This window comes from Schistocerca americana, chromosome 6 (assembly GCF_021461395.2).
Source record: "Schistocerca americana isolate TAMUIC-IGC-003095 chromosome 6, iqSchAmer2.1, whole genome shotgun sequence".
Lineage (NCBI taxonomy): Eukaryota > Metazoa > Arthropoda > Insecta > Orthoptera > Acrididae > Schistocerca > Schistocerca americana.
Window position 1 is genome coordinate 81,829,370 of NC_060124.1, and position 27,962 is coordinate 81,857,331.

General features: G+C 42.4%; 1 protein-coding gene across 1 annotated transcript in view; it reads left to right on the forward strand.

Moving 5' to 3' along the window:
• LOC124619972 (lysosomal-trafficking regulator) overlaps nucleotides 1-27,962 on the forward strand; it is a 594,456-nt gene that overhangs the window by 492,848 nt on the left and 73,646 nt on the right. Inside the window, exons 43-45 of the mRNA XM_047146635.1 lie at nucleotides 7,933-8,165; nucleotides 18,701-18,859; nucleotides 26,164-26,408. Of these exons, the coding sequence (XP_047002591.1) occupies nucleotides 7,933-8,165; nucleotides 18,701-18,859; nucleotides 26,164-26,408 (637 nt within the window). The remainder of the gene's footprint in view (nucleotides 1-7,932; nucleotides 8,166-18,700; nucleotides 18,860-26,163; nucleotides 26,409-27,962) is intronic.

Below are 27,962 nucleotides of genomic sequence, written 5' to 3' on the forward strand. Positions count from 1 at the left end.
GGGGATGTCAAATTGATTCCATGTTTTTAGATTTCCGTTCCTCTCAAGTGTCTTCTAACTTAAACTGCGAGCCTACAGAGTATCACCTCAGTTGTGCGACTGGATTTGTGATTTCCTGCCAGAAAGGTCACAGTTCATTGTAATAGATGGAAAGTCATCGAGTAAAACAGAAGTGATATTCGGCGTTCCCCAAGGAAGTGTTATAGGCCCTCTATTGTTCCTGATCTATATTAACGACATAGGAGACAATCTGAGTAGCTGTCTTAGATTGTTTGCAGATGATGCTGTCATTTACTGTATTGTAAAGTCATCAGATGATCAAAACAACTTGCAAAATGATTTAGATTAGATATCTGTATGGTGCGAAAAGTGGCAATTGACCCTGAATAAAGAAAAGTGTGAAGTTATTCACATGAGTACTAAAAGAAATCAGCTAAATTTCGATTACGTGATAAGTCACACAAATCTGAAGGCTGTAAATTCAACTAAATACTTAGGGATTACAATTACAAAAACCTAAATTAGAACGATCACATAGATAATATTGTGGGTAGAGCAAACCAATGACAGCGATTCATTGGCAGAACACTTAGAAAGTGCAACATGTCTACTAAAGAGACTGGTTACACCATGCTTTTCTACCCTATTCTAGAGTATTGCTCTGCAGTGTTGGATCCGCATCAGGTGAGACTGACGGATGACATCGAAAAAGCACAAAGAAGTGCAGCTCGTTTTGTATTATCATGAAATAGGGGAAATAGAGTCACAGACATGATACGTGAATTGGAGTGGCAATCATTAAAACAAAGGCGTTTTTCATTGCAATGGGATCTTCTCATGAAATTTCAATCACCAGTTTTCTCCTCCGATTGCGAAAACATTCTGTTGGCACCCATCTACATAGGGAGAAATGATCACCACGATAAAATAGGAGAAATCAGGGCTTGCACAGAAAAATTTAAGTGCTTGTTTTCCCCATGTGCCGTTCGAGAGTGGAATGGTAGAGAGACAGCTTGAAGGTGGTTCATTGAACCCTCTGCCAGGCACTTTATTGTGATTAGCAGAGTAATCACGTAGATGTAGATGTAGATGTAGACAAGCAATGAAACATGGTACGTCATCTCTTGCTGGTGGCCCGCTGCCAGCACTCTCCAAGCAGTTGAGGTCTACCTTTAATTCTAAGAAATACAACCACCAATCTTTCCCCTCCCTGGCCACACCATGGGAGGAATGCCGGACTAAGGATGGCAGCAAATCTTATTCTCCCTGGTACCTGGTATGTATGAGAACTGATGGGGAATCCTTTGTGTCCATGAAGCCTCAGTTCTTTGTAGATCATTTAGAGGACAAGTTTGGGGAGGTGGATGGCTTGTCCAAAATGCGATCTGGGTCAGTCTTGATAAAAGTAGCATCCTCTGTCCAGTCACGGGCATTACTCTCTTGTGACAACCTGGGGGATGTTTCTGTTACTATCATGCCCATTAAGAGCTTAAATATGGGCCAGGGTATTATCTTCGACAGTGATCTTCTTTTGCAGTCCGATAACAAGCTGCACGCCAAGTTAGAGCAATGAGGTGTCCATTTCGTCTGGCACGTCCACCAGGGTCCAAGCGATTATCAGTTTGCCACTGGTGCCTTCATCTTGGCCTTCGAGTGTGACACATTACTTGAGAAGGTGAAGGTGATGGTCTACCGCTGTGATGTCAAGCTGTATATCCCTCTCCCAATGCGGTGCTTTAAGTGTTGGAATTTAGGCCATGTCTTCCCGCTGTACTTCCAGCCTAGTATGTCGAGATTTTGGTCGTCCATCACATCCCAATATTTCATGTGCTCTGCCTCCCATCTGTGTCAGCTGCGGAGAGCACCATTCCCCTTGCTCACCAGACTGTAGGATTCTACAGAAGGAAAGGAAAATAATGGAATACAAGACCCCGGACTGACTGACCTGTACCGAGGCTAAAAGGAAATTTGAAAGGCTCCATCCTATGCGCATGACTACATCTTATGCCGCCGCTATCACTACTGTTACAGTCCCATCCGTTGCACAAACCAACCAACCAAGCTGTCAGAGTCGTAAGACTACACCTGCGCCCTTGATGGTGGTGGGGGGGGGGGGGGGGGGGCACTTCCCTCCCTGTTGCTCCCGCACCACCTACCTCAGGAGCAGCACCCCCCCACCCCCCGCCCCCCAACCATCAGAGACAACAGTCCCCACTTCTAAGCCGGAGAAGCATAAGTCTTCGTCGGCTTCTCTCGCTCAAAAGGGGTCCCTTGGGTCACTCCCTTCCTAGGTTCCTACCAGTGGCAAAGTGGGCACCCCGCCAGTGGCTGAAGTAGCCACAGGTAGCTGGTCACAGGGCTTCACAGTCCTCCTCAGTCCTGGAGGCTGCATCAAAGAAGCCCTCTCAGCTAGAGCACCCCAAGGAACAGTGCGAGAAATCGAAACTGAAGACCCCCAAGAACAAGGAAATTGCGGTGGCACCCACACCACCACTACCTACAAGCCCTGTGTCTGAGGATGAGGTGGAGATTCTGGCATCCACTGAAGACCTGGATCTCGCCGGACCCTCGGACACAATGGATATTGACTCCTCAGGAAATCAGATGGTGGCAGTACGTGACCCTGAAGCGTAAACCGCCTCAATGAATGATCATTGCCTTCCCAACCTCATGATTGTACTATCGTACAATGGAATTGCAGCAGTTTTTTCCACCTTCTTGCTGAGCTCCGACAACTTATCAGCCTTCATCCTTTCATCTGCTTTGCTCTCCAGGAAACTTGGTTTCCAGCGATGCGAACCCCTGCCCTCTGTGGCAATCAGGGTTATTATAAGAATCGGGCGGCTTATGCAACGATATCTGATGCAGTCTGTGTCGATGTCCTTAACTCTCTTTACAGCGAGTGTGTACTTCTTCAAACGCCTTTAGAGGCCGTTGCTGTTCAGGTGTGGACAACTCAAGCTATTACTGACTGCAGTCTCTATCTTCCACCGAATAGTGATGTCCCACAGCATGTATCGGCTGCGCTGATTGCCCAACTGCCGCCACCTTTTCTGTTACTAGGTGACTTTAACGCCCATAAACCTTTGTGGGATGGACTGGTGCCAACAAGCCGAGGCCCTGTTGTTGAGCAATTGGTGGCACAGCTCAACCTTTCTCTCTCAAATAATAGTGCCTCTACACATTTCAGTGTGGTGCATGGGACGTACTCAGCCATCGACCTTTCGGTCTGCAGCCCTGGACTTCTACTGTTTGTCCAATGGAGTGTGCATGATGACTTGACCAATGGAGTGTGCATGATGACTTGTCCTTCTACCGTTTGTCCAATGGAGTGTGCATGATGACTTGTCCAATGGAGTGTGCATGATGACTTGTGCGGTAGTGACCATTTTCCAATCATTCTGTCAATGCCACAGCATCACTCTTCTGGGCGCCTCCCCAGATGGGCTTTTATTAAGGCTGACTGGGACTCGTTCGCCTCCATTGCCACTATTAAGCCTCTTTCACATGATACCATTGATGTGGTGGTTCACACGATAATCACCGGCATCGTTTCTGCAGCAGAATCTGCAATTCCCTGTTCTTATGGGTCCCCTTGGCGGAAGACTGTGCCTTGGTGGTCACTGGAGATCGCTGAGGCGATTTGAGATTGTCAGCAGGCCCTCCAACTTCATAAGCAGCACCAATCACCGGAACACCTGATTACCTTTGAGTGGCTCCGTGCCCGAACCCGCTGCTTTATTCACTGACAGAAGCAGGAGTGCTGAGAATGGTATGTCTCCACCATTGGCATCTGTACCTCTCCATCACAGGTTTGGACCAAGATTAGGCGACTCTGTGGATATCAGACCCCCGTCAGTGCACCTGGGCCTTCCCTGAATGTAGCAGTCTGTACTGAATCAGACACGATTGCAGAACTCTTAGTAGAGCATTATGCTCAGAGTTCCGCTTCTACGAATTACCTGCTGGGCTTCTGCTCCCTGAAATAGTGGTTGGAACATCGGAGCCTTTCATTCCATATGTGCTACGCCAAATCGCACAGTGCTCCATTCAGCGAGTGGGAATTCCAAAGTGCTCTAGCCGCTTGCCCTGATAACGGCTCCTGGACCAGATCACATTAACTATCAGATGCTCTGACACCTCTTGGTGGACTGCCAGCAACATCTCTTTGACCGTTTCAACTGTATCTGGGTTGAGGGTGAGTTCCCATCACAATGGCTGGAAAGCATTGTCAAGCATCGTCATACCAGTTTTGAAACCTGGCAAGAACCCACTGGAAGCGGACAGTTCCTGGGCAGGCACAGCATTTTTCATAACATGACTGGCCATGTGATTCACTTCGTACACATGTAAATATGTCGGTCTTTATGTTACCAAGCTAAATGCATACGAGCAAAATCACAGTTCAATCTTAGTTTAACTAAACAATGATAAAATAAACTTTCATTATGTCACTTTGTTGCCCCATTAACCTCACCCATGTTCTGTGCAAGATGCTCAAATGCATGGTGAGCCGGAGATTGAGTTGACTACTTGAGTCTCGGGGCCTTCTGGCTCCGTCTCAGGCTGGGTTCCGAAAGGGCCACTCTGCCACTGATAATCTGGTCTGCCTTGAGTCTGCCACCCATATGGCTTTTGCCCGCTGTCAGCATCAGGTTGCCATCTTTTTTACATGGCGACATCAAATGGGGTCATGGGTGGGGTCTCAGGGGCCCGCTCCCAATTTTTATTCAAAATTTTCTGTCGCTTCGTTCCTTCCACATGCAAGTTGGTTCCTCCTATAGTTCCTCCCAAGTCCAGGAGAATGGGGTCCCACAAAGCTCTGTCTTGAGTATGTGCCTCTTTTTAGTTGCTATCAATGGGCTCGCTGCAGTTGTGGGAATGTCCGTATCAGCTTCTTTGTATGCTGACGACTTTTACCTGTACTATAGCTCCACTGGAATTGCAGTTGCTAAACGGAAGCTGCAGGGCACTATCTGCAAGGTGCAGTCTTGGGCCGTAATGCACGGCTTCCAGTTTTCAGCGACCAAGACTTGTGTCACGCATTTCTGTCGGCGTCGCCCTGTTCACCCTGAGACAGGGCTTTATCTTAATAGTGAACCTCTTGCTGTGGTGGAGACATATCAGTTTTGGGGATTGCTTTTTGATACCTGGTTGACTTGGCTCCCTCATATTCAGTAGCATAAACAAACGTGCTGGCGGCATCTTAACGCTCTTCGCTGCTTGAGTCACATCAGCTGGGTGTAGTGACTCCCTGAGTGGTTTACGAACTATCGACCAGTGTTTCCTCGCTCTTGTCTGGTGATGGCTATCCAGGATTCCATCCATACTCTTGCCCGTTGTGGGCGCTCCGTGGTTTTTATGTGAATCCCGGGTCATGTCAGCATCCCGGGTAATGAATGTGTTGACACGCTGGCCAAACAGGCTATCAGTGCACCAGCCCTGGAGATTGGCCATCTGGAATGTGATCTCCAGTCAGTATTGCAGCAAAAAGTCCTTGGTATTGGGGTGATGAGTGGCGCACCCTGCTCCCTCCCCCCCCCCCACCCCCCACCCCCTCCCCAACAAACTTCGGGTCATTAAGGAGACTACAGGTGTGTGGCACTCCTCCTTGCATGCCTCTTGCAAGGACTCAGTTGTTCTCTGTCATATATTGCGCCGCGAGAACCCACCTCTATGTCACTGTGGATCAGCGTTGGCAGTGGTCCACATCTTGTTGGCCTGTCCACTTTTAACTGTGCTCAGGCAGACGTTTGCACTGCCTGATACGCCCCCTGCCCTCTTATCGGATGATGCTGCAATGGCAGGCTTAGTTTTGAGTTTTATTTGAGCAGGGGGCTTTTATCACCCGATCTGAGGTTTTGTCTCTTTTTTTGTGTTGAGTCTGGTCTTTGGCCTATGGTTTTAGCTTGAGGTTTTTAGTGTGTCTCTTGGTGGTTGGCTTTTTGGTTTTTTGTTTCCATTCTCGGCCAACCACTGTAACACTCTGTGTGTGTTTAATTCCTGTTTTCTGGTCTTTGTCTATGTCTTTCTTGTTCTATGTCATCCCTTGTCATCTCTGTTGCTTGTTTTTCTTCCTTGTGGGTGTTTCATTATCATGGAAAAAGGGACCGATGGCCTTTGTAGTCTGGTTCCTTCAACCCCACAAACCAACCAACCAACCAACCTTCTGTTGATTGTGTGTAATGTGTAGTCACTTTTAATTCCTTTTTCATCTTCATGTTCTATGGTTCGGACATAGGCTTGTATGACCAAAGTTGTTTTCTCACTCAAAAAAACAAAACAAACAAAACATTCCTAGTCTTGGGAGACTTCAATGCCCATAACCCTTTGTGAGGTGGAACGGTGATCACTGGCCATGGTAAAAACATTGAAATTTTTCTGGCACAACATGATCTTTGTTTCTTGAACTCTGGTGCCCTGACGCACTTCAGTGTGGACGTGGTCATTGATCTCTTCTTTTGCTGTCCTGTCTTCTACTATTTATCCACTGAATGGCCCATGATGACCTGTGTGCTGATGACCACTACCCGATCTTCCTGTCCCTTCATCAGCATTGCTCCCCTGGACTCCTGCCCAGATGGATCTCCATAATGCTGACTGTGATGGGTTCACCTCTGCTGTTGTCCTTAGGTCTCTGTCACAATGTCGTTTTGATGCGGCTGTTGGCAGCTATTCTTTTGGCAGTCAACAGGCCATCCCCTCTTTCTTGGGATTCCCTCACTGGAAGGTGGTACTCTGGTGGACCCAAAGATTGCTGCTGCCATTATAGATTGTAGGTGGGCTCTCGAGTGCTATAAGTGGCAACCTTCACTGTATCACCTCATTGCCTTCGAATGGCTATGTGCCCATGTTTGCTACCTCATAAAACAGTGAAAGTAAGAATCCATGAAACAGTACATTTCCACCATAGGATCATGTACCGCTCCATCACAGGTATGGGCAAAGATAAGCCAACTCTATAGTTTACAGTCCCCTTCAGATGGGCCAAGTATGTCCTTAGATGGTACCATTTATTCTGATCCAGACACTGTCTCCGAGAGTTTTGCTGAGCATTATGCTTACGCATATGCATCTGAGAACTACCACCCCGACTTTCAGCTCATGAAACAGTGGGAGGAGCAAATGTGCTTATCTTTTATGATCCACAACCTGGAGCCATATAATGCTTCTTACAGTGAACATGAACTCTCCAGTGCCGTTGCCCGTAGCTGTGATATGACTCCAGGGTCAGACTGCATCCACAACCAAATGCTGAAACATCTCTCAGTGAATTGTCAGCATCACACCCTTGTCCTCTTTCATCAGTTCTGGAATGAGAGTGAGAAAGTTCGATATTTCCAGTGCTGAAACTAGATAAGAACCCCCTCAATATGGACAGTTATCGCCCAGTTATCCTTACCAACATTCCCTGTAAGTTGCTTGAATGCATGGTGAGCAATAGGCTTTGTTGGCTCCCTGATTCTCGGGGCCTTTTGGCTGTATCTCAGGATAGTTTTCACAAAGGCTGCTCCACTACTGATAAGTTGGTTTACTTGGAGTTGCCAGCACCTCATTGCTGTCTGTTTCGACCAACAGTAGGCTCATGACATGACACGGTGTCACCACATCCTTACTACATTACATGAGTGGTGTCTCCAGGGTTCACTCCCAATTTTTGTCAAGAACTTCATGTTGAAGCATACATTCCAGGTTCAAGTGGATGCTTCACTCAGTTACCCCCATATCCAAGAGAATAGGATCCCACAGGGGTCTGTACTAAACATCCCCCTATTTCTGCAGATCATTGATGGTCTAGTAGCAGCTGTGGAGTCTTTGGTATCGCCCTCCTTACATGCTGACAAAAAAAAATGATTTAGCTAAAGTCTTGAGTGAAAGTGCTTAACAATTTGTCTCTTTTCCTAATTGTAATGATGATGTGCCACTTTCTAGGTGATGAGCTGGAAGGTGAGCCCCTGGCATACCTCTTGGAACGTGATACATCACAGCAGCAGCCACGTGTTTCCACCGTCATGATCGAGCGCCTACACACCAATGAGAAGATTCGCCACATGACAACAGCTCGCATCGTCACACCTGCACGGGAGGTGCCCGGTGAAGTGTTGATTGGCGAGAGCTGCATGTACTTTGTTGCAGACAGTGACTGCTCATCGGCATTGTCAGAGGTTAGGACCATACTTGGTGGACACCTGTGTTCATTTTTCTGCCAGTGTTATACAGATCTGAGGCAATGACAACACCTGAAAGACTCGTACACTTCTCAAAAGGTGTCACATTTATATTAGATTGTATTATTATTCTTAGTCAAAGCACAGTGTCTCCTGTTGGTTAGTTCCATATTATTTTCTCTTCTCTCTTTACTCATTCTGCCATGAATTGCAATAATGACCCTTTTAGCAGACTCTTTGCTGTTCCCTCATTTTTATCTTTTATTATATTTACAATATTATTCAGACATTAGACCTCCACTGCTGGATAAAGGTGACTTTAGGATTTTTTGTGCATCATCCTCATCCCCCCTCTCCAACTCCCCCCCCCCCCCTCCCTCCCCTCCCGTACCACACCACACCCCAGTTTTGAGATATCATCATTCATCTTCCCTGAGATAATCACCTTTATTTTCTTATCTCTCAGAGTTCAGCAATGGACATCTTGAGTTCAGTTTACATTAGTGACTTGTATGTACCATGAGTCATAACTGTGATCTCTTGCTGTGATGTCGAACAAACCAGTTTTACCAGAATAGTATGCTGTGTCAGTGAAACATGTGGCAGCATGATGATTGCGTTATGCCACATATTTCTCAAACAGTGATTCATAATTGACAACATCCGATCTCTCTCTCTCTCTCTCTCTCTCTCTCTCTCTCTCTCTCTCTCTCTCTCTCTCTCTCCCTTTCTCCTTCTCTCTCCCCCCTCTCCCTCCTCCCCCCCTCTCCACTCCTTCCTGCCCCTCTCTCCTTCTCCCTCCTCCCCTTCTCCCATCATCCCCCTCTCCCATCCTCCCTCTCTCCCTCTCCCATCCTCCCTCTCTCCCTCTCCCATCCTCCATCTCTCCCTCTCCCATCCTCCCTCTCTCCCTCTCCCATCCTCCCTCCCTCCCTCTCCCATCCTCCCTCTCTCCCTCTCCCATCCTCCCTCTCTCCCTCTCCCATCCTCCCTCTCCCTCTCTCCCCCTCTCCCATCCTCCCTCTCCCTCTCTCTCCCTCTCCCATCCTCCCTCTCCCTCCTCTCCCTCTCCCATCCTCCCTCTCCCTCCTCTCCCTCTCCCATCCTCCCTCTCCCTCCTCTCCCTCCCTCTCTTCCCCCCCGCTCCCTCCCTCTCTTCCCCCCCACTCCCTCCCTCTCTTCCCCCCGTTCCCTCCCTCTCTTCCCCCCGTTCCCTCCCTCTCTTCCCCCCGCTCCCTCTCTGTCTTTCTCCCCCTCTCCCCATCTCCCCTTTCCCCCCTCTCCCCTTCCACCCTCTCCCCCATTCCCCCCTCTCCCCCATTCCCCCCTCTCCCCCATTCCCCCCTCTCTCCCCTTTTCCCCTTCCCCCGTCTCCCCCTTTCCCCCGTCTCCCCCTTTCCCCCGTCTCCCCCTTTCCCCCTCCCCCCTTTTCCCTCTCCCCCCCATCTGCCCCTCCCTCCCCATCTGCAGGATGGTGTGGTGGGGCAGGAGAGAGAGAGAGAGAGAGAGAGAGAGAGAGAGAGAGAGAGAGAGAGAGAGAGAGCAACAGCAACAGATAGCTGTACAGTAGAAGAGAGACTCCATTGTCCTCATTTCTTTTATTTTTTCCTTCTGGGAATCTCCGTTATCATCATAACATGTGTTATCCCTCAATTATGATCTCATACACAGCATTTCTTACTGATGGGCCAGTGTTTAGTCCTTCTTCTTCTCCTTCTCCTGGACTAGGTGATATCAGTTGCTCCATTGAACAAGGTCCAGCCATCTCTTCCAAGGTCAAGGATCAGATCCCATGGTAACACAAGTTTCTGAACCATATCTGGCATTAGAATTGTACAAAGGTTAATCATTAATTCCTGGGCAGGCACAGCATTTTTCATAACATGACTGGCCATGTGATTCACTTCGTACACATGTAAATATGTCGGTCTTTATGTTACCAAGCTAAATGCATACGAGCAAAATCACAGTTCAATCTTAGTTTAACTAAACAATGATAAAATAAACTTTCATTATGTCACTTTGTTGCCATGGACAGAGGTACCACCCATTAATGACCCACTCGAAGCATTAAACAGCATAGTTGCATCAGGTTCCACACAACCACGTATTTGATTGCTATTGTCTCGTAGACAACTGCCTCATTATGGGATTGTGCTGCTACCTCGTACTCTGGGTCATTTTCTTGCATAGATCATAAATTTTTTCTCTCTTAGCTTGCTGTTTATTTTATATTAACTGGAGGATGGGAGAGGGAGAGAGGGAGGATGGGAGAGGGGGAGGAGGGAGAAGGAGAGAGGAGCAGGAAGGAGAGGGGGAGGGGGAGGAGGGAGAGGGGGGAGAGAAGGAGAAAGGGGGAGAGAGAGAGAGAGAGAGAGAGAGAGAGAGAGAGAGAGAGAGAGAGAGCTTGAAAACTAAAATGTCGACAGGAGTAGATATGGTGCTGGTGACTATCACAATGGAGACCATTCCACAGACTACCAGGCCGTTAGCATACAATGCCAATTTATCATCTAGTGAAAGAGAGTTTCCTGAAAGATTGTAAACGTCAAAAGTAAATAGCTCTTTTAGCCATTCTTCAAAATATTAAAAAAAATTATAAAACACTTACTAATTCAATATCCAAATAACCATAAATATTATTATTAAACAGTAATACCGTATTTACTCGAATCTAAGCCGCACTTTTTTTTTTCGGTTTTTGTAATCCAAAAAACCGGCTGCGGCTTAGAATCGAGTGCAAAGCAAGCAGAAGTTCTGAAAAAATGTTGGTAGGTGCCGCCACAACTAACTTCTGCCATCGAATATATGTAGTGCTACACAGGGAAGCTTTGTAGGCACAAAGATAAATACTGGCGCCAAAACCTCTGTGCCAGTAAAAAAAAAAAAAGGTGCAAGACGAGCTTTTTTTCTTCGCCCCGAGTTTCGACCACTGCATTTTCATACATTATCCAATGAAGTAAATACAAATTCTGTATTGTTCATCTCTGAATGTAACAGAATTTCAATGTACTACGAAAATCTGACTGGCAAGACTGTTTGGGATGTTTGTCAATATGGCCAACTCTACATTCTCAATTTTTTCCTACCTGTGAGAAGAGATGGTTGCTAATAGGGACCTGATGAAATGTGAATCACATGCAGTAGTCTCTTCACCATAAGAATAATATGAATATAAACATTTTGCCACGTATTTTTCATGTTTGCTGCTATCTCATTTAAATCCTGTCTGCCTAATAAACTACGAAACTAGAGTGAGACAACAGCAAACACGGAAGAATATACGTATCGTGTCATGTTTATATTTGTATTATTCTTATGCCTAATAGTGATACAGTCAGAAATGAAGCACGGCAACTGACTAGATTTTTAAACCTAAGATGACTCTAATTTCTGTGCAGAATTTGATGTAGTAAAGAAGTGGCCGCAAAGATTTTTCAAATGGAGAAAAATGTTCACCTAACTCTCATTTAGAACATGTTCTATCATACGCAGTCTATTATTTGGTTCTTGTTGATCATTATCAAAGAAAGCAGCAGCGTAAGTAACAACAAATAGCAGTCTCTTACCATTGTTTCGCTAATGAGACGATTCCTCTCTTTCTTTTTTTTGTAAGCGGCGGTAGCACGCACAAAAGCAAGCCATGCCGCGACAGGCCGTAAACACGCACTATCAGAATGCGACAAACAATGTATGACACAGTACAGTAATGAATTTTCAGCTTAAGAGTGACGTAAACACCTATAACAAAGAAAACGGCAATTATCAGATCGAAGCAAACTAAGCAATCGATTCAAACCAGAAGAAGCACGTGACAAAGGAAGGGTACCCGAATAAATACGGATGGAGCACCTGACGCATAGCAATGGCTACCTGGTAAAGCTTAACTGCTATACTTATGACTCGAACCAAACTACTGTAGCTGTATCGTCATTCATTTGACCTAAATTGTGTCTCATATTACAATGGACCAACTTTGTTTCGATTTGGAGGTGCGGCCTAAAACTTTTCTCTCCCCTTGAATTCCGAGTCTAAAATTACAGGTGCAGCTTAGATTCGGGAAATTTTTTTTCCTTTATTTCGAGTCTCATTTTTCAGGTGCGGCTTAGATTAGAGTGTGGCTTAGATTCAAGTAAATACGGTAAGCTTGGCTTTCAAGCAAGTATAAACACAGAAACAGCAGTAATGTCCTAGCCTAAACAAATAACCGGAAATCCAGAGGGGGTGGGGATTGTACCTACAAAACTGAACACAGATTGTAGGACTGGTGTTACCTTAGTCCACTCATAAAATTGGTTTTGTTTCAGAGGGGAAACATTTGGAAAAAGATTGCATAATCTAAGTACCACATTATTTCTTATCTATGTGAGTGATATTCACAGCCCAAACAGTGCTGCCAGTGTCGTTCTATTCCCACTGATACTAGTGTGATGATAAGTGCCCCAAAGCAGTTGCTGCATACAGCTACTGATAAAGTCTTCAAGTGTATTGGCTCTTAGTTTGGTTTTAAATGCAAATAAAACAAATTGCATGCATCTTGGAAAAATAATTCAAATTGTAAATCTAGATGTGGTATCTGGTGACAAAGCCGTAGACAGAGTTGCAAATTTTCTGGGGATTCATGTTGATGGAACTTAAACTTTAATAACCATGTAATAAAAGTTGCACACAAAATCAATTCAGTCCATTTTGCTCTTATAATTACCATAAATGTTTGTATATCAAAATCTTCCACGATGGCATATTTTGGCTATTTCCATTCTCTTGCACTGTACAGAATAATATTTTAGGGTTCCACTTATTCACTACTTGCCACCTAAAAACAATTCTTTTCATTACAGAAGAGGGCTATCTGAATAACACACAGTTTTCTTTACATACACTGCAAACCCATACAGAAGGCTTTTCCCCACAGCTTTGCTCATGTACGCATTCGATACATTTATCAAACTATTGTAAAGATGACATGTTAAGTTGCAAACAGCTCAACTCACTCACACACAATTAGCTTTTGGCCACAGCCTCATCAGAAAAGAAACACACAAACATTCATTCGCATAAGAAAGCACGCCTTACACACACATGACCACCATCTCCAGTAGCAGAAGAAAGGACAGCTGTACACAATACACAACCTCAAAACAAATCCTGACCTAATCATCCTAGCTGCAGACAAAGGTTCTACCACTGTTGTTATGCATTTTAGTGACTACCTGGTGGAAAGTCTTTGCCAATTTTTGTCTCCTCCATGTATAACCTCTGCCAGAGTGATCCCATCCCAGAACTCCAACATAAATCTCCAATCCCTGCTTTAAGTCCCTGCTCAAAGCCTTAGGTCCTTCCCAGAACCTCTCTCCTGAATCCATTTCCCTCTTCACCCCTATGATATCTTGCGCACCCACAATGTACGAGTTCCCCAAAATCCATAAATCGAACAATCCTGAATGCCCTGTTGTGGCTGGTTATTGTGTCTTCAGTGAAAGAATTTTTGCCCTCATTGACCAACACATCTAACCAATTGCCCATAATCTATTCTCCCAAGTCAAAAATACCAACCACTTCCATCACTGACTCTCCACCATCCCCACACCTTTACCTCTTGGATCCCTACTTGTCATTGTTGACACCACCTTCCTATATACCAGCATCCCTCAGTCCATGGTCTTATCATTACTGAACTCTACCTTTCCCATTGTCCTCCACACTCCAAACCCACTAACTTGTACCTTATACACCTTACTAACATCATTCCAACTCACTACTTTCCCCTTTGAAGGGAAGGTATACAAACAAATCTGCAGCACAGCCACGGGCATCGACATGCCTTTGTCCTATGCCAGTATGCTTATGGGTCATCTAGAGGAGACCTTCTTAGCCTCCCAAAATGCCAAACCCCTAGTTTTGTTCAGGTTCATTGATGATATCTTCATGATCTGGACTCGGGGCAAGACAACCTATCTTTATTTCTTCATCACCGTAACACTTTCTCCATTCACTTCATGTGGACCACATCAATCCAGCATGCCACCTTCCTGGATGTTAACCTACTCCTTTCTGATGGCTCTATCCACACCTCAGTCCACATTGAACACACGAACCACCAGCATTAGCAACTTTTGGACAGCTATCATCTCTTCCATGCCAAAAAATTCCTCCCATACGGCATGGCCACCCAGGAGTGGTGTATGTGCAGTGACAAGAACTCCCTGCCTAGTGTTCTGGGGGTATCATCAAGGCCTTCAGAGACAGTCACCACCACCAGACCTATTCAGTAAACAGATCTCCTTTACCATTTCTCCTCACACTGCCAGTCTTTTCACCATCCCTAAGAACCAGCTGCAAAAGAGAGCCCCCTTCATCAACCAAAACTGCTCTGGGCTGGAACAACTGAATCACATCCTTTGCCAGGGCTTTGATTATGTATCATTAAGCTCCAAAATGATGGACATCCAACCCAAGATACTTTCCACCCCTCCTACAGTGGTTTTCTGTCACCCACCAAACTTCCACAAAATCCTAGTCCATTCCTTTGCCACTCCCAATCCTAGTGCCTTGCCACAAGGATCATATCCCTGTTGAAGACCCAGGTGCGAGATCTACCCAATCCACCCACCCAGTACTTCCTATTCCAGTCCTGTCATGTACACTTATTTTATCCTGTTAAGAGGCCAAGCCACTAGTGAAAGCAGCCATGTTATATAGCCGCTGTGTTGCAGTCATTGCACACATATTGGTATGACCACCAACCAGCTGTCCACCAGGATGAATGGCCATTGCCAAACTGTGGCCAAGAACAAAGTAGACCACCCTGTGACACAACATGCAGCTGAACATAACATGTTTGATTTCAAAGGCTGCTTCACTACCCGAGTCATCTGTATCCTCCACTCTACCATCAGGTTTTCTGAACTGCAAAGATGGGAGTTATCCATACAACACATTCTCTGATCCTGAATTTATTCTGGCTTCAATCTGCAGTAATGTACTGTCTCCACACCCTCCACCCAACAGATTCCACCTGCTCTGTCCTATTGCCTCCTGCTTTTTTTTTTTTTTTTTTGTTTTTTTTTTTTTTTTTTGTTTCCCACCCTCTTCATGTCCCACACTCTGCCAACACACCTGCCCATCTTTCCCCACTCTTCTCATTTTGCCCCCCCCCCTCCCCCCTCTCACACCCTTCTTCCCCTGTCCCTGCCTCACAGCCTCCCAACACTGTGCCTTTTGGCAGTCTAGTCTCTACACACTCTGTCATACAGCACTCCTCCCCCCTCCCTCCCCCCACTATCCCTTCCTTTTCCCCACCTCCTCTAGATTGCTGCTTCCTTTCTATTTGGCAGTTGCATTCTGTTCCTAACTGCCAGAGATAGTGGTTGTGTATTCATAAGGTGTGCTTGCTTATGTGAATGAATGTTTGTGTGTGTTTCTTTTTCTGATGAAGGCTGTGGCTGAAAGCTAATGTGTGAGTGTCTTTAAGTCTGTCTGCAACTTAACGTGTCATCTTCGCGATAAGTAGCAGTATGTCCTTTTCTTACAATGTTAATCTTTTGACACACATATTTCAGACATATCCTCCTTCCTCCCATCTCTCTGCCCACCTCATCGTCCCAACTCTATGTCTCCATCTCCTTCTTACCACTCTGTGTCTCCAACTCCTCCTCATCTCTTTGTCCATCTCCTTTACCCCTCTGAGAGACCACATCTTCCCCCCCCCCTCCCCCCCCAGTCCATATCTGCGTGCCTGCCTGCCTTCTTTCTGTTCATATCTTCCTGCCCCTCTTCCTGTTCCACCTGGCCACTACCCCTTGACCCCTTCCACCTGCCTCCTGCTTCTTCCCCCCCCCCCCCCCCCCTCAGTGTATATTTTTACCTTCCCTGTCCATTCCCACCTTCCCCAACTCCATGCCTAGCTTGTCTGCCCCCCACCCCCACCCCCTCTCTCTGACCATCTCCTCTGCTCCCCTCTCTCTGACCATCTCCTCTGCTCCCTCTCTCTGACCATATCCTCCTCTCCCATTTCTCTGTTCAGCTCATTCCACCCTCTGTCACTATCCATCTTCTCCCTTCCCATCTCTCTGCTCAGACATGCCAATTTGCGGGTGCAGCCCCTGCAAGGCATATTAATGCTGTCCAGGCAACATGATTCCTTCTCTCTCTCTCTCTCTCTCTCTCTCTCTGTCTCTCTGTTTCCTGCTCCCTACACTTTATGTCCATCCCGTACACCTCCTTACTGTCCTTTTCCTCCTCCCTCTTTCTCAGTCCACCTCATCCTCCACATCTCACCATTCGTCTCCTTCCCCCATCTCTTTGCTGAGCTGAACCTGTCTGCACATGTACCCCTTGCAAAGGTGGCTGATAATGCAGGTTGATACTACTCCCCCACTATGCTCCAAACCAGAAGACCACGACTGACTCTGGCTGCAATGCTGACAATATTAATCTAAACCTGTACCCCATACGCGATGCTAGCTGTCTCCACCAGTTCAGCCAGCCACTGAGAGGAATTGAGAATGGACTCAGAGCCAGAACAACAAGCATGATGTGCAATGAAAAGAGCCACTATGTGCAGCCAGTTGCACACAGTGCATTTGATTGCAACCGACAGAGACCTCTCGACATCTTGGATGAGACCTACCAGCAAGCATACCTAGTGTTCACTGACAGTCTTTTGTGACCTGCCTACTATTTCTCTGAGAGACTCCATTACCCGTCTAACATTTGAGCTTCCAGTGGCTAGCATACGTGCTCTCTGCACTTCTCCAGAATGGGCAAGGCCACTGGCCCAGCAGGAAAGGCTTCACAGGCTGCCTCAGATGCATGTTCTCATATCTTTTGCTAATGTGTAATAAGCCACCCACGTGGCTGAACATAGTTTTATGAAAAACATTAGGCATCAGTAGATTTAAAATTTGGACGGTATAAGTTATTAGCTTTATGCTGCTATTTTGACAACAAATCCATGCAATATTCCTGTTGGTCAACTTGCAAACTAAGATTTAAGTTCTTTAAAAGTCTCCTTGAAAATGCACAAGGTTTTCTGATAGATAACTGCTAATTTGTATTTACTGAAAATTTTCTCAGTGTTATATTATTTTGGACAAATAAATATTTTTCTCCTCAATATTTTACTTCAGTGAATATGCATTATTTTTTTTTTTTTACAAACTTCAGGAATATCATGGGCAGTATGTTGGAATGGTTGAACTCCTATTGAAGTCAGGGGAAACAAAGAGTGGTTATAACAGCAAATGAAGCAATTATTTCTTGGACTGGAAGATAGTTTGCGAAGGGGTGCCACAAGCTACAACAGTGGTCTGCATCTGTTTCTGTTGTATCTAATGACTTGCCATTAAATACAGATGTTCATTCAGACTTTGTTGCAGATGACAGCTCAGTCCTCATTGAAAATGATATCCTAAAAATAAATCACAGATAGTTTACAAAATATTGTAGAAGACCTGAAATCCTGGTGTCATCAAAACTGAGTGAAATAGAATGTAACAAAACTGAGATAATCCAGTTTAGAGCTATTTCATCAGAAATTGTTGGAGTAAAAATAACTTGTAATGATCAGGAAATGACTGAAGTAAGCCATGTGAAGTTTTGTAGGCTTAAATCTGGACAAAAGGCACATGTAGACTTCTTAGAAAATAAACTGAGGAAGCTAGAATTTGTAATGTGTGTTGTATTTGGTACCATTAAAATGTGCACAAGAAAGGTAGTGTACTATGTCTACTTCAAAATCAACCAACAACACTAGACTTTTAATGCTTTAAAATGAAATCATCAGAAATGTGTGGGGCCCAGCAAAGAGATTCGTGTCTTCCACTATTTAAATATTTAAAAATACTAAACATTCTTTCTCTATGTGTTTATGAAATTTTGATTTTCGTCTTAGATAACCACCATACACTTGAAATTCATCATTTCAAGAAGCACTCATCACAAAGATATTTTCAAACGTCCACCACACAGATTAAAACTTTATGCCCAGTCACAGCTATCTATGTGAGTAAAGATTTATTATAAACTAAAAGGCAGAGATATACCTAACATGGATCTTGGCTCACCAAAACAATGCTTGTATAACCTTTAAATAGATATTACTGCTACTGTTTGTAGAAGAATTACTGGAAGAGAATGTAACAGTTTCACCAAAAAGTTACATGTATTTTTAATTTAATAATGATATTGTACAGGATTTGCACATTGTATGTTTTGAGATAAATTACTTTTACATTTTATTAATATTAAATTTTGAGTATGAGCAGTTATATTTTTATTCTGTAGAAACATTTTGTAATCATTTTGGAACTAATGTACTGCCTTAAATTTAGTTTCTGTGAACGAACTATCAATATGAAGCAGAAATTTAGCATGGCAGAAATTTAGATGTGTAATTGAGAGGTAAGATTTCACTCACTGCTTGTGAAATTGTCATTGATCCTCATTTGTTTTCATCTAAACTTGTAAAATGTTTGTAACACGTATAATTAAAATCATCGGGACTAACTCAAACTTTTCTTGTATTCCAGTGGCAGCTATCACCCGATGAAGTTGATCTCTCTTCGACAGCGTGGAACTTCGAAGACGTGTGTGAAATTCACAACCGGAGATACCAGCTACAAGAGAGAGCATTGGAGATTTTCCTTTTGAATGGAAGAACATATCTTGTTGCTTTTCAGTCTTCCAAGGTTAGTGTGCACTCTTGCTATCTTGGTAGCTTCCAGGTTTCCCTGCTTTTGCCACACCAAATATTGCTTTTTATGTGTGATAACTATGCCCTGCTATGTACTCATAAACTCTCCTCACTCAGTGTAACATAGCACATTTCCAATGTAGGTATGTAAGCATGTAGATGTAGGCAAGGGATTATTGTGTCATTCATATTTGTTGTTCTTTACAAATACCAGGAGAAATCCATCAGAGAATGAATAATGTGTATGGGACAGCATGTCTGTTGAAAACCATCACTGTAGATGAAGGGTGCTTCTGCTTTGTGATAATGCATGTTCCCATATTGCAAATCCACTGGAGGTACTCTAGTTTACTTATTAAAGTTTACCATTAGATATCAGTTTAATTTTTTGTCAAAAGTTATCCAAAACCATATTCTGAAATAGTGTCTTGTTTCTCCACTAGGCAGTGCCACAAGTTCCTCCAAAGCCGTAACACAACATGCACACATATGTAATACTAACTAATGTAAATCCACCCAATGATGGAGGTTTAAACCTTCGAAACGCGTCATGGGAAAAAATAAAACGGTGACTGGTAACAGTAAACTTGTTGTTTCATTTAATGTCAGTAACAGTCATGGTAAAGCCTAACCTAAAAATGTTCGCATTTAACGTATAATGCAGAAGTTACACCAACTTAAGTGGGAGATGATCAGGCATCTGTCCTATAGTCTTGATCCCTCCCCATGCAATTATCATGCATTTGGTCCCTTAAAAAAGGCCACGAAGTGTTGATGGTTCCTGTCGGATGAGGATGTGCAGCAGGGAGTGGTTTTTTACCAAACAGGTGTCTTCAGCCTGGTCTGTCAGTGGGATCATTGCTTTATTGCTCACCGTGATTGGTATACTGATTCTAGACTGTATGGCCTTTGAAAAGAACTTTTGGATCACCCCATATACAGAAATTAATAGTTCATTTACATTTTTCCAACCACAATACCAAACCTTTTTCTGCACTTGATAAGATAGAATCACCAGATGACTTTCCTCTGTGAGATCACTTACATTTTGATCTTGTTAAATGCCATTCTATGTACTTCTTATAACTACCTGCACATGTGATTATAACAACAGGGTGTATACTCCCCAGGGCAGCTGGGAAATCTGGGAAAAATGCAGGAATTTTTTAGAATTTCAGAAACTTTTCAGAATTCTGGGAATTTTTCATTCTGTTAGTTTTTTCAGTTAATTTTTGTAATTTTGACTGTTAAGAACTGATATGCTAACAAAGAATTTCACTTTAGCCTGCTTTTTCAGAATAATACTGCAGAAATAAAACATAAATGAGAGAATAACACCAAAATAAAACTTTAGTTACAAAGAAAATGTGCCCATTTATAACATCAATACACATTGCACACACAAGTTTCCGCAGACAGCAAAATGTGTCAAAGCCTTTAGGACAAAGCCCTTGCAATACTTCATACTGATAAATTGCTTTCGATGAGCATGACATCCCAACTGTTTACATTTGAAGGGTGCGGTGGAAAAGGGGCACATGCCAACAGATTATGCTGTGTCAGGAAATGGGAATTAAGGGAATATGATTTTGTATAGTAATGTGAACTCCTGCTGTGATACTAATGGTTGTTAAAGTTACTAGATGGTGTTTTGCAAATACTATTAAATATTAGGCCACTTTATTACAATTTAAAGTACAGAAAATGAAATCCATGACATGTAGACACATTACATAGCATGTCATTAATAATCAAACTCCCCATCAATGTTTTCCTGTTCCATTGTATCGTCACTACCATCACTTATCAGTGACTGATAAAAACTTGAATATATTGGAGGCACAAATTGCAGTAAACTTTGTAGGTCCTTGAACTTTGCTGCCTTAATTTGATGTCCATTTGGATACTTAGGAACTAAATGGCAGCCTGCAAGCTTCATAAATCGTCCATGAAACTTCTGTAAACTCTCTCTCTCTCTCTCTCTCTCTCTGGTTTCTCACTTTGATTGGGTGAATATTTGATGTATGCAGAATATTTGACATATGCAGAATATTCACCGCTCACTAATCTAAACAGCATTGAGTTTCTGATGTCTGCAGGCTTTCTGTCAACAGTAAAATTACGCTTGACGATACTGTTCATTATAGACAACAAAGACACAGAGTTATCTTTCTTCATTTCAACCACAATGAATGGGTTCTTTTGCTTGCTCTTTCTTATAAGTTCAGCCCATTTTGCTGGAGTGTACACAGCCTGTGTCTTTCTTGTCAGCTTCTCAATAACTCCAAAAACCCTGTCACATGGCAGGAACATGTGACCAGGGAGGAGAAATTTGTGCGCATCAACATCAAAACTCTTTTTATCTTGGAGGTACAACTACAGACCTAGGATAATATAGTTTTTATGGTGCCCAACACACGAATCACAATAAACGATGAGCCTTCAATGACATTCTTCCTTCACCATGTCTAAAGCCTTTTAAAACACAGCTAGCTACTTCTTTGGCCCCTCTAGATGCAACCTTCTCGGACCAACACACATCACTGCCTTCTCATCACTACAATGGTGAATACAGAAATTATATGTCCAAAGTTGTCTCATAAAATACTGTTTCCGTCGAAATATATGGTGTTGGCAGTGCTTGTTGTCAGTCCATGTACAAACGAGTGCATCCCTACCATCCTGTTTTGACTAATTTGAGTCACTTTTCAGAGCACTACATGCAGCTTCAGCTTTCTCAAGGTGTAGTTTGATGTCTGTGGATTCGGTGTTATTATGTGCCTTAGCAGAATCACAAGTACGACATGTATCACATGATGGCAATTTAAAACCAATATATTATTCTGTGGTGGAAATGGTTTCGTACACATGTGTTTCACTGGGACTTCGTCTGTATTTTTAAGATCTTCACAGTACAAGTGATACATTCCAGCAATCGAGTGAACAGAGATTATGTAAGATTCTGCATTCTACTATAATGTGATGTGTCCCTTGGAAATATTTCAATGTGATTTCTAACCTTATTTCTTCTCTCGTTGTCAATGGAATGAGGTCTATTAGAATGCTTGCCTCTTCTATCCTCTCTAGGTGTATGTACAGATACATGTGTTATAGATTCATGACTCGGCATCACATTCTTCATTGCTATGGACAGTCCTCAAACATTTAACAGAAATGGCTGAACAGCTAAAAGTGCAGTAATACACATTTCAACTTCAGTAACTGGAGTGTCACAACAGAATACCTGAAAGAAACCGTCCTCTGGCTTACTGTTGGATCCTTCCTGTTCTTCGAATACACTTTTTTGCACTTATTAGGCCACACTAATCCAAATAAATAAGCATTTTGCTTATTGTAATCTCCCAACCGATAAAACTCAACAAATATTTCCTCCTTCTGTTCTTCGTTCAGTGTTGATTATTTGCAGAAACTAGTTTTGCAGCATGGATCACTGGCACTATGAAACACTTTCTCTGGCACAATCATATATATATTATCTTCTTTTCCATTTGCTTTTTAACCTCTTCCTTTCATTATCTTTCCACTCATTCCTTTACGAATTCTTCTTCTTTACATGTACTGTTGCATTTTCTTCGTGAGTAACATTAATAGCAACACCTATTGCCACCATCTTGGAAACACATGAACAACATTTGAAAAATGCTTTCTGATTGGCTTTCTGAAACCAGTCAACCAATGAGACAAATCGACTCATGAGACACAGAGATACTGTTGGCATGGGCCTCTTTTCCACGGGGAATATGCCAGTCCTGAATAATAGCAGATATAATGTGCTGTCTTTAAAGGAATGAGCACATGCCACTGTGCTAGAAGTTCTCACCTGTGATACTAGATGGCATCAGCTGTCTTCCTGTTCCAAAATCATTGTGCAGGTGCCATGTGCCCCTTTCCCACTGGGCCCCTCATTTCTAACTGATCACTGGAAAATATTGTGATGGGTTGTTTGAGAAGCATTTCTTTCAAAGTAAATTTCCTTTCCTGCATGATGAATTATTTTATGTGTGTGAATGCGCAGAGAATTTCTTAAATCACAGAGCATTTGATTCTCATTCAAAACTTAACACTCAGAGGACTAGCCACATAGAAAAATTTTGGGCCCAGAAGACCCGGCACATTTGTGTTTGATATATCTTAGATGGTAACACTTGCTAAAGAAGACCAGTCCTCAAGGTTAGTTTTTCATACTTACTTTAGATCTTTCATAGATTACAATTTATGCAACAGTGATGGCAAAAAGTATAATTATCCAAAGTGTGAGGTTAACTCTTGAGTAATTTCACACATAATTGGATTTTCTGTGGGAATGTCAAAACACTAGACAGGACATGTATTCAGCTAGGCGATTACAGAATTTTTGGTGCACACCAGTGAAAGTTATAATCGTGCTTGTCAGAAATATTTAGCTGCTGCAATTTAAGCTGTGTTCTTGGGATCCTGCCTAATGACACACTTGGTTGAAAAAAGCAAAAAATTGTTTGACAACCAATATTATATGTGAAAGCTTAACTTTTGTTGTAGCTATACTGAATGTATATTAATTTAATCATCAACTTTTCATATTTGTGTGCTTGTGCTACTTAAGAGTGATATTGCTATTGGCTGGCTACATCACGTGACGTATACTCTGAATATCTGCTATCATTAGCTGGTGAGGTCACATGACATGAGCTACGACAGGCTGACAAAAGCATATCGTGCAGGGCAATCTCGATTTCATTGTTTTGGAAGCTATTGTGCTGTAAAAGGTGGAATTCCTATTTATACTTTTGTAATATAAAAACATGCAGTGTGCATGTTGCTGTGCATTAAATATCTTTTCAAAACGTATTGTTTTTTGGTGAGTTTTCTTTCCTGATGTGCAAGGAAGTTTCTTGCTGCTTGTAAAACTTTTACCATTCAATGGGTTGACAAGTTTTACAGCTAAAAGGGGAATTATATTGTCACTTAACGTAGGTGAAACATGCTTTCACACGGGGTATAGTGTATTTCCACCCAGGAAAAAGTGTTCTTTAAACTGGAATATCCACAGACTTTTTTCCTTGTAATATACATCCTGAATAATGAGAATCTAATAACTGAAGAGCCAACTTTTTTGTGAGCTGGATGACCAATACTTTTTTAAAAAAATTTCTTAGAACTCAGTCCACAAAGTGAATCCTTCCAAATGAGATGTTTCCCAGTTGTCAGGATCCCCTTGTGTATAGCTCGGAACAAAATTTGCTTTTTTGTGTCGTCCCAACACTTTGATAATGGTTTTGAAAATTCTCTAAAAATCCTCTTTCCAGTTTAAATTTTGTGAGTTATTTATTTTAATTTGTCCCTGATTCTAAACAAATGTTTCTAATAATTCTATCGGGGCCTCAAGACTCTCATTATATTTCTTGGGTTTATTATTTTCCTTGGTTTTGAACACTTCCTTCTTTAGTCAGTTTTTTATCCAATTGCCAAGGGCAGTGGCACAATTTCACAATAATTATTTGAGTAAAATAGTTTATTCTTCTCAAATATTTTGATTCAGTAACCATTCTTAGCAATTTTTGTCCAATGCTTCTTCCTTTGTCAATATGATTTCTTACATATTTTGAGTGACGATCACATTTCCATCAATAGGTGAAGCTGCATCCCACACTAGGGTTTTCCACAAATGTGGTAGTCCATTGGACATATTATTTCTTCTACCTTTTATTTTCTTGACTGTGACATCTTGTATCATTATATCTGACTCATATCCAACTACCCTTCTGCAGATGTTGACATAAGCTATACTGCAGCTATAATCTTAAATAATGCAAGAAATCCATCTTGAATTCCTAAACCATCTGTTGATTCTTCAAGCAGAAGTTGTCATACAAATTATAATAAGACTTCTTGTCACTATTAACATTCAATGCTACAGTGCTGTCATATCTTAAGGATGCACATTGTCCCTCAGCATGACTCATCAGATGCAAACAAAAATAACAGTCTCTCACAATATCTGTGCTCTTACTTATGACACATTGTTTTATAGTTTTCATTTATGAGTATTATGCATTTTCATTTACGACTATCATTCTTTGGTAAAAAGGTGGGATATGCGTCACTTCTTTGGAGTGGTATGTATCACTACACAAGAACTAGAAAAGACTTTGATTATACATCAAAGATTTGTGTACATTGTCTACAAAACATCATAAATTGCTGTAAAAAAATTTTTTATTACAGTTGCACTTATTAAATAGATCAGCACCTCAGTGATAGTTACGGGGCTGGGAGTGATACATGATTATTGGAAAAGCAACTTCATTCATAGATTACCATACAAATTGTAACTTAATTTTCACTGTGTGCAAAGCATGATGCCAGGTTGTAAAAACAATAGTTAATCAAGCAGTGGTGATTATGTTGTTTACATTATTCCACTTTAACTAAACTTCCATAAATTTATGTAATAATGGTATAAATTATACTTGCATAAAACATAATAAGTGAATAGTCACAGCGAGAGGACAATAAAAGTCGCAATAAGTAGCTTTTATGTACAGAATACAATGTGAATCTGCTTGTTTACTAAAAAATGTGTATGATAATCTTAAAATAATTCATCCTGATCTGTTACATTGCAACACACACACACACACACACACACACACACACACACACACACAACCCCTCGCTTTGTTTTTCCTCCATTACTCTGTTACAATCTGTTTTATGATTTTGTTCATAGCTGTAATTCAGCATATGTAGAATATTTCAACATAGATTAAGAGTCAGTCATCAGCTACACAAGAAAACCTGTTTCAACAGTTTAAAATTTCATGACAGTTTAAACTGTTGAAACTGATAAAGTGAACCAAATAAAGGTTTTCTTTTTGCAGCTGATGATTGACTTGTAATCTTTGTTGAAACAATCTGTTTTGTTCATCTCTCCCTCCATTTTCAGTCTGTTCCTTTCATTGTTTCTGACCTCTTAAATTTCTAACTTTTCTAGTTTTAATTTTTTATTGTCATTCACATTTCATCTGTTGCGAGCCTTTCATTGTTATTTTTCATCTTTCACTGTCATGTCTCACATCATTCAAGAGCCTTGGCAAGTTTTCTTCATTACTCTTGTTTATTCGTATTTTCTCTGACCCATAATTATCTCTTCAGCATTACAGAGAAATTCATAATTTAAAAAATCTTACATTCAAGCCACCTTTTGTTGTGTGTGTTAAACGCATGTATGTCGCTGTGAAGTAAAAACATCAAACTTTGTGATGAAGTTGTGTGTTCAAGTGTCACATTCTGTTACAGGAGCGTGACGCATTTGCAAATGAGCTCGCCCAGTGCAGACTGCCAAATCGTCTAGCGGCAGACAGCTTGAGTGATGCAGTTCATCTGTGGAGGGAGGGTCTACTTACAAACTGGGAGTATTTGTCACAGCTGAACAAAATGGCTGGGCGTTCCTACAATGACCTAATGCAGTACCCTGTGATGCCATTTGTTCTTGCTGATTACACGAGCAATGTTCTCGACCTGAAAAGTCCTCGTTCCTACAGGTATGTTTTTAGATGTATATATAGGATAATACAAACAGCATAACTAGAGTGCTGTCTCTATCAGTACTATTTTAATTACAAGGTGTAAGTAAAATCTGGGAACCCCTTCAATTATTTATTGCGCAAGAACCAACATTGTACAGATATCATACATATGTCATTTTGAAGAGAAACCCCTGAAAGTTTTTTTTTTTTTTTTACACACATTCCACATCATAAGAGTTTTTATGTGCTATTGATCAGTGGAACACATAACTAACTAACTACCATCACATCGTAGTTTGGTAATTTGCCGATAGTCAGTGCTAGTTGCAAACATGGTGAATTCAGGTATAGAGCAAGCTTTCTGTATGTTGGAGTTTGACAAAAACAAGTGTGCTACAGCTGTTCAACAGGTGTTTATAACCAAGTACTGTAAGAAGCCACCAACAAGGAAGGCCGTTTACCACTGGCACAGCAAATTCGTTAAGACAGGTTGTTTGTGCCCAGCAAAGAGAAGCAAGCATCCCAGTGTGAGTGAAGTGAATTTGAAGTGCATACGAGAGACTTTCATAAGGAGTCCAAAGAAATCGATGCGTCGTGCATCCTATGAACTCAAAATGGCTTCAGTGACAGTGTGGAAAGTCCTGTGACAGAAGCTGTCTATGAAACCATTCAAATTAGAGCTAGTGCAGAAGCTAAATGTCAACGACAAAGTCAAGAGTTTTGAATTTTGTTCGTAGTTGCAACAATTGAATGAGCATGGGGATGCCACTGTTAATTACTTAATTTTTAGTGGCGAAGCCACTTTTCACACTAATGGGAAAGTGAACAGGCGTAATTATTGAATCTGAAGTACAAAGCATCCACATGAATGAATGCATTGAATTTGAGTGTGGTTCCCCAAAGGTAAATGTTTTTTGTGCCTTGTCACATTGAAAACTGTACGGGCCATTCTTCTTCGCCGAGAGTACTGTCACTGGATATTCCTACTTGGACACGTTGCAGCAATGGCTGATGACTCAAATGCAATCAGACTCTCCATTCATCTTTCAGCAGGAGGGGCTCCAACCCATTTTCATTGTGAAATTCAAGGGTACCTGAACATGGAGCTGCCGCATCGATGGATTGGCCGTGCTACAGAAGGGGACAGCTGTTTCATGAAATGAAATGGCCTTCCCAATCACCAGATCTCACTCCATGTGACTTTTTTCTGTGGTGACACATTAAAGCTCTGGTGTACGTACTGCCTCTACCACATGATGTAGCAGAGCTCCGGGAGAGAATACGGGAAGTGACTGCCACAGTCGACGATGCCATCCTGGGACGGGTATGGCAAGAATTCGATTACCATATTGACGTCTGCTGGGTCACTCATGGTTTGCATACCAAATGCTTATAAAAAAACTTTTAGAGTTTCTCTTCAAAATGCAATATGTATGACATCTGTACAATGGTTATTTCTTGTGCAATAAATAATTTGAAGTGTTCGCAGCTTTATGTACACCCTGTATTATCAAACCTTCGGACGATCAGCAAATGTAGAACTAGATTCTGAAGTTTGTATTGTGTGGT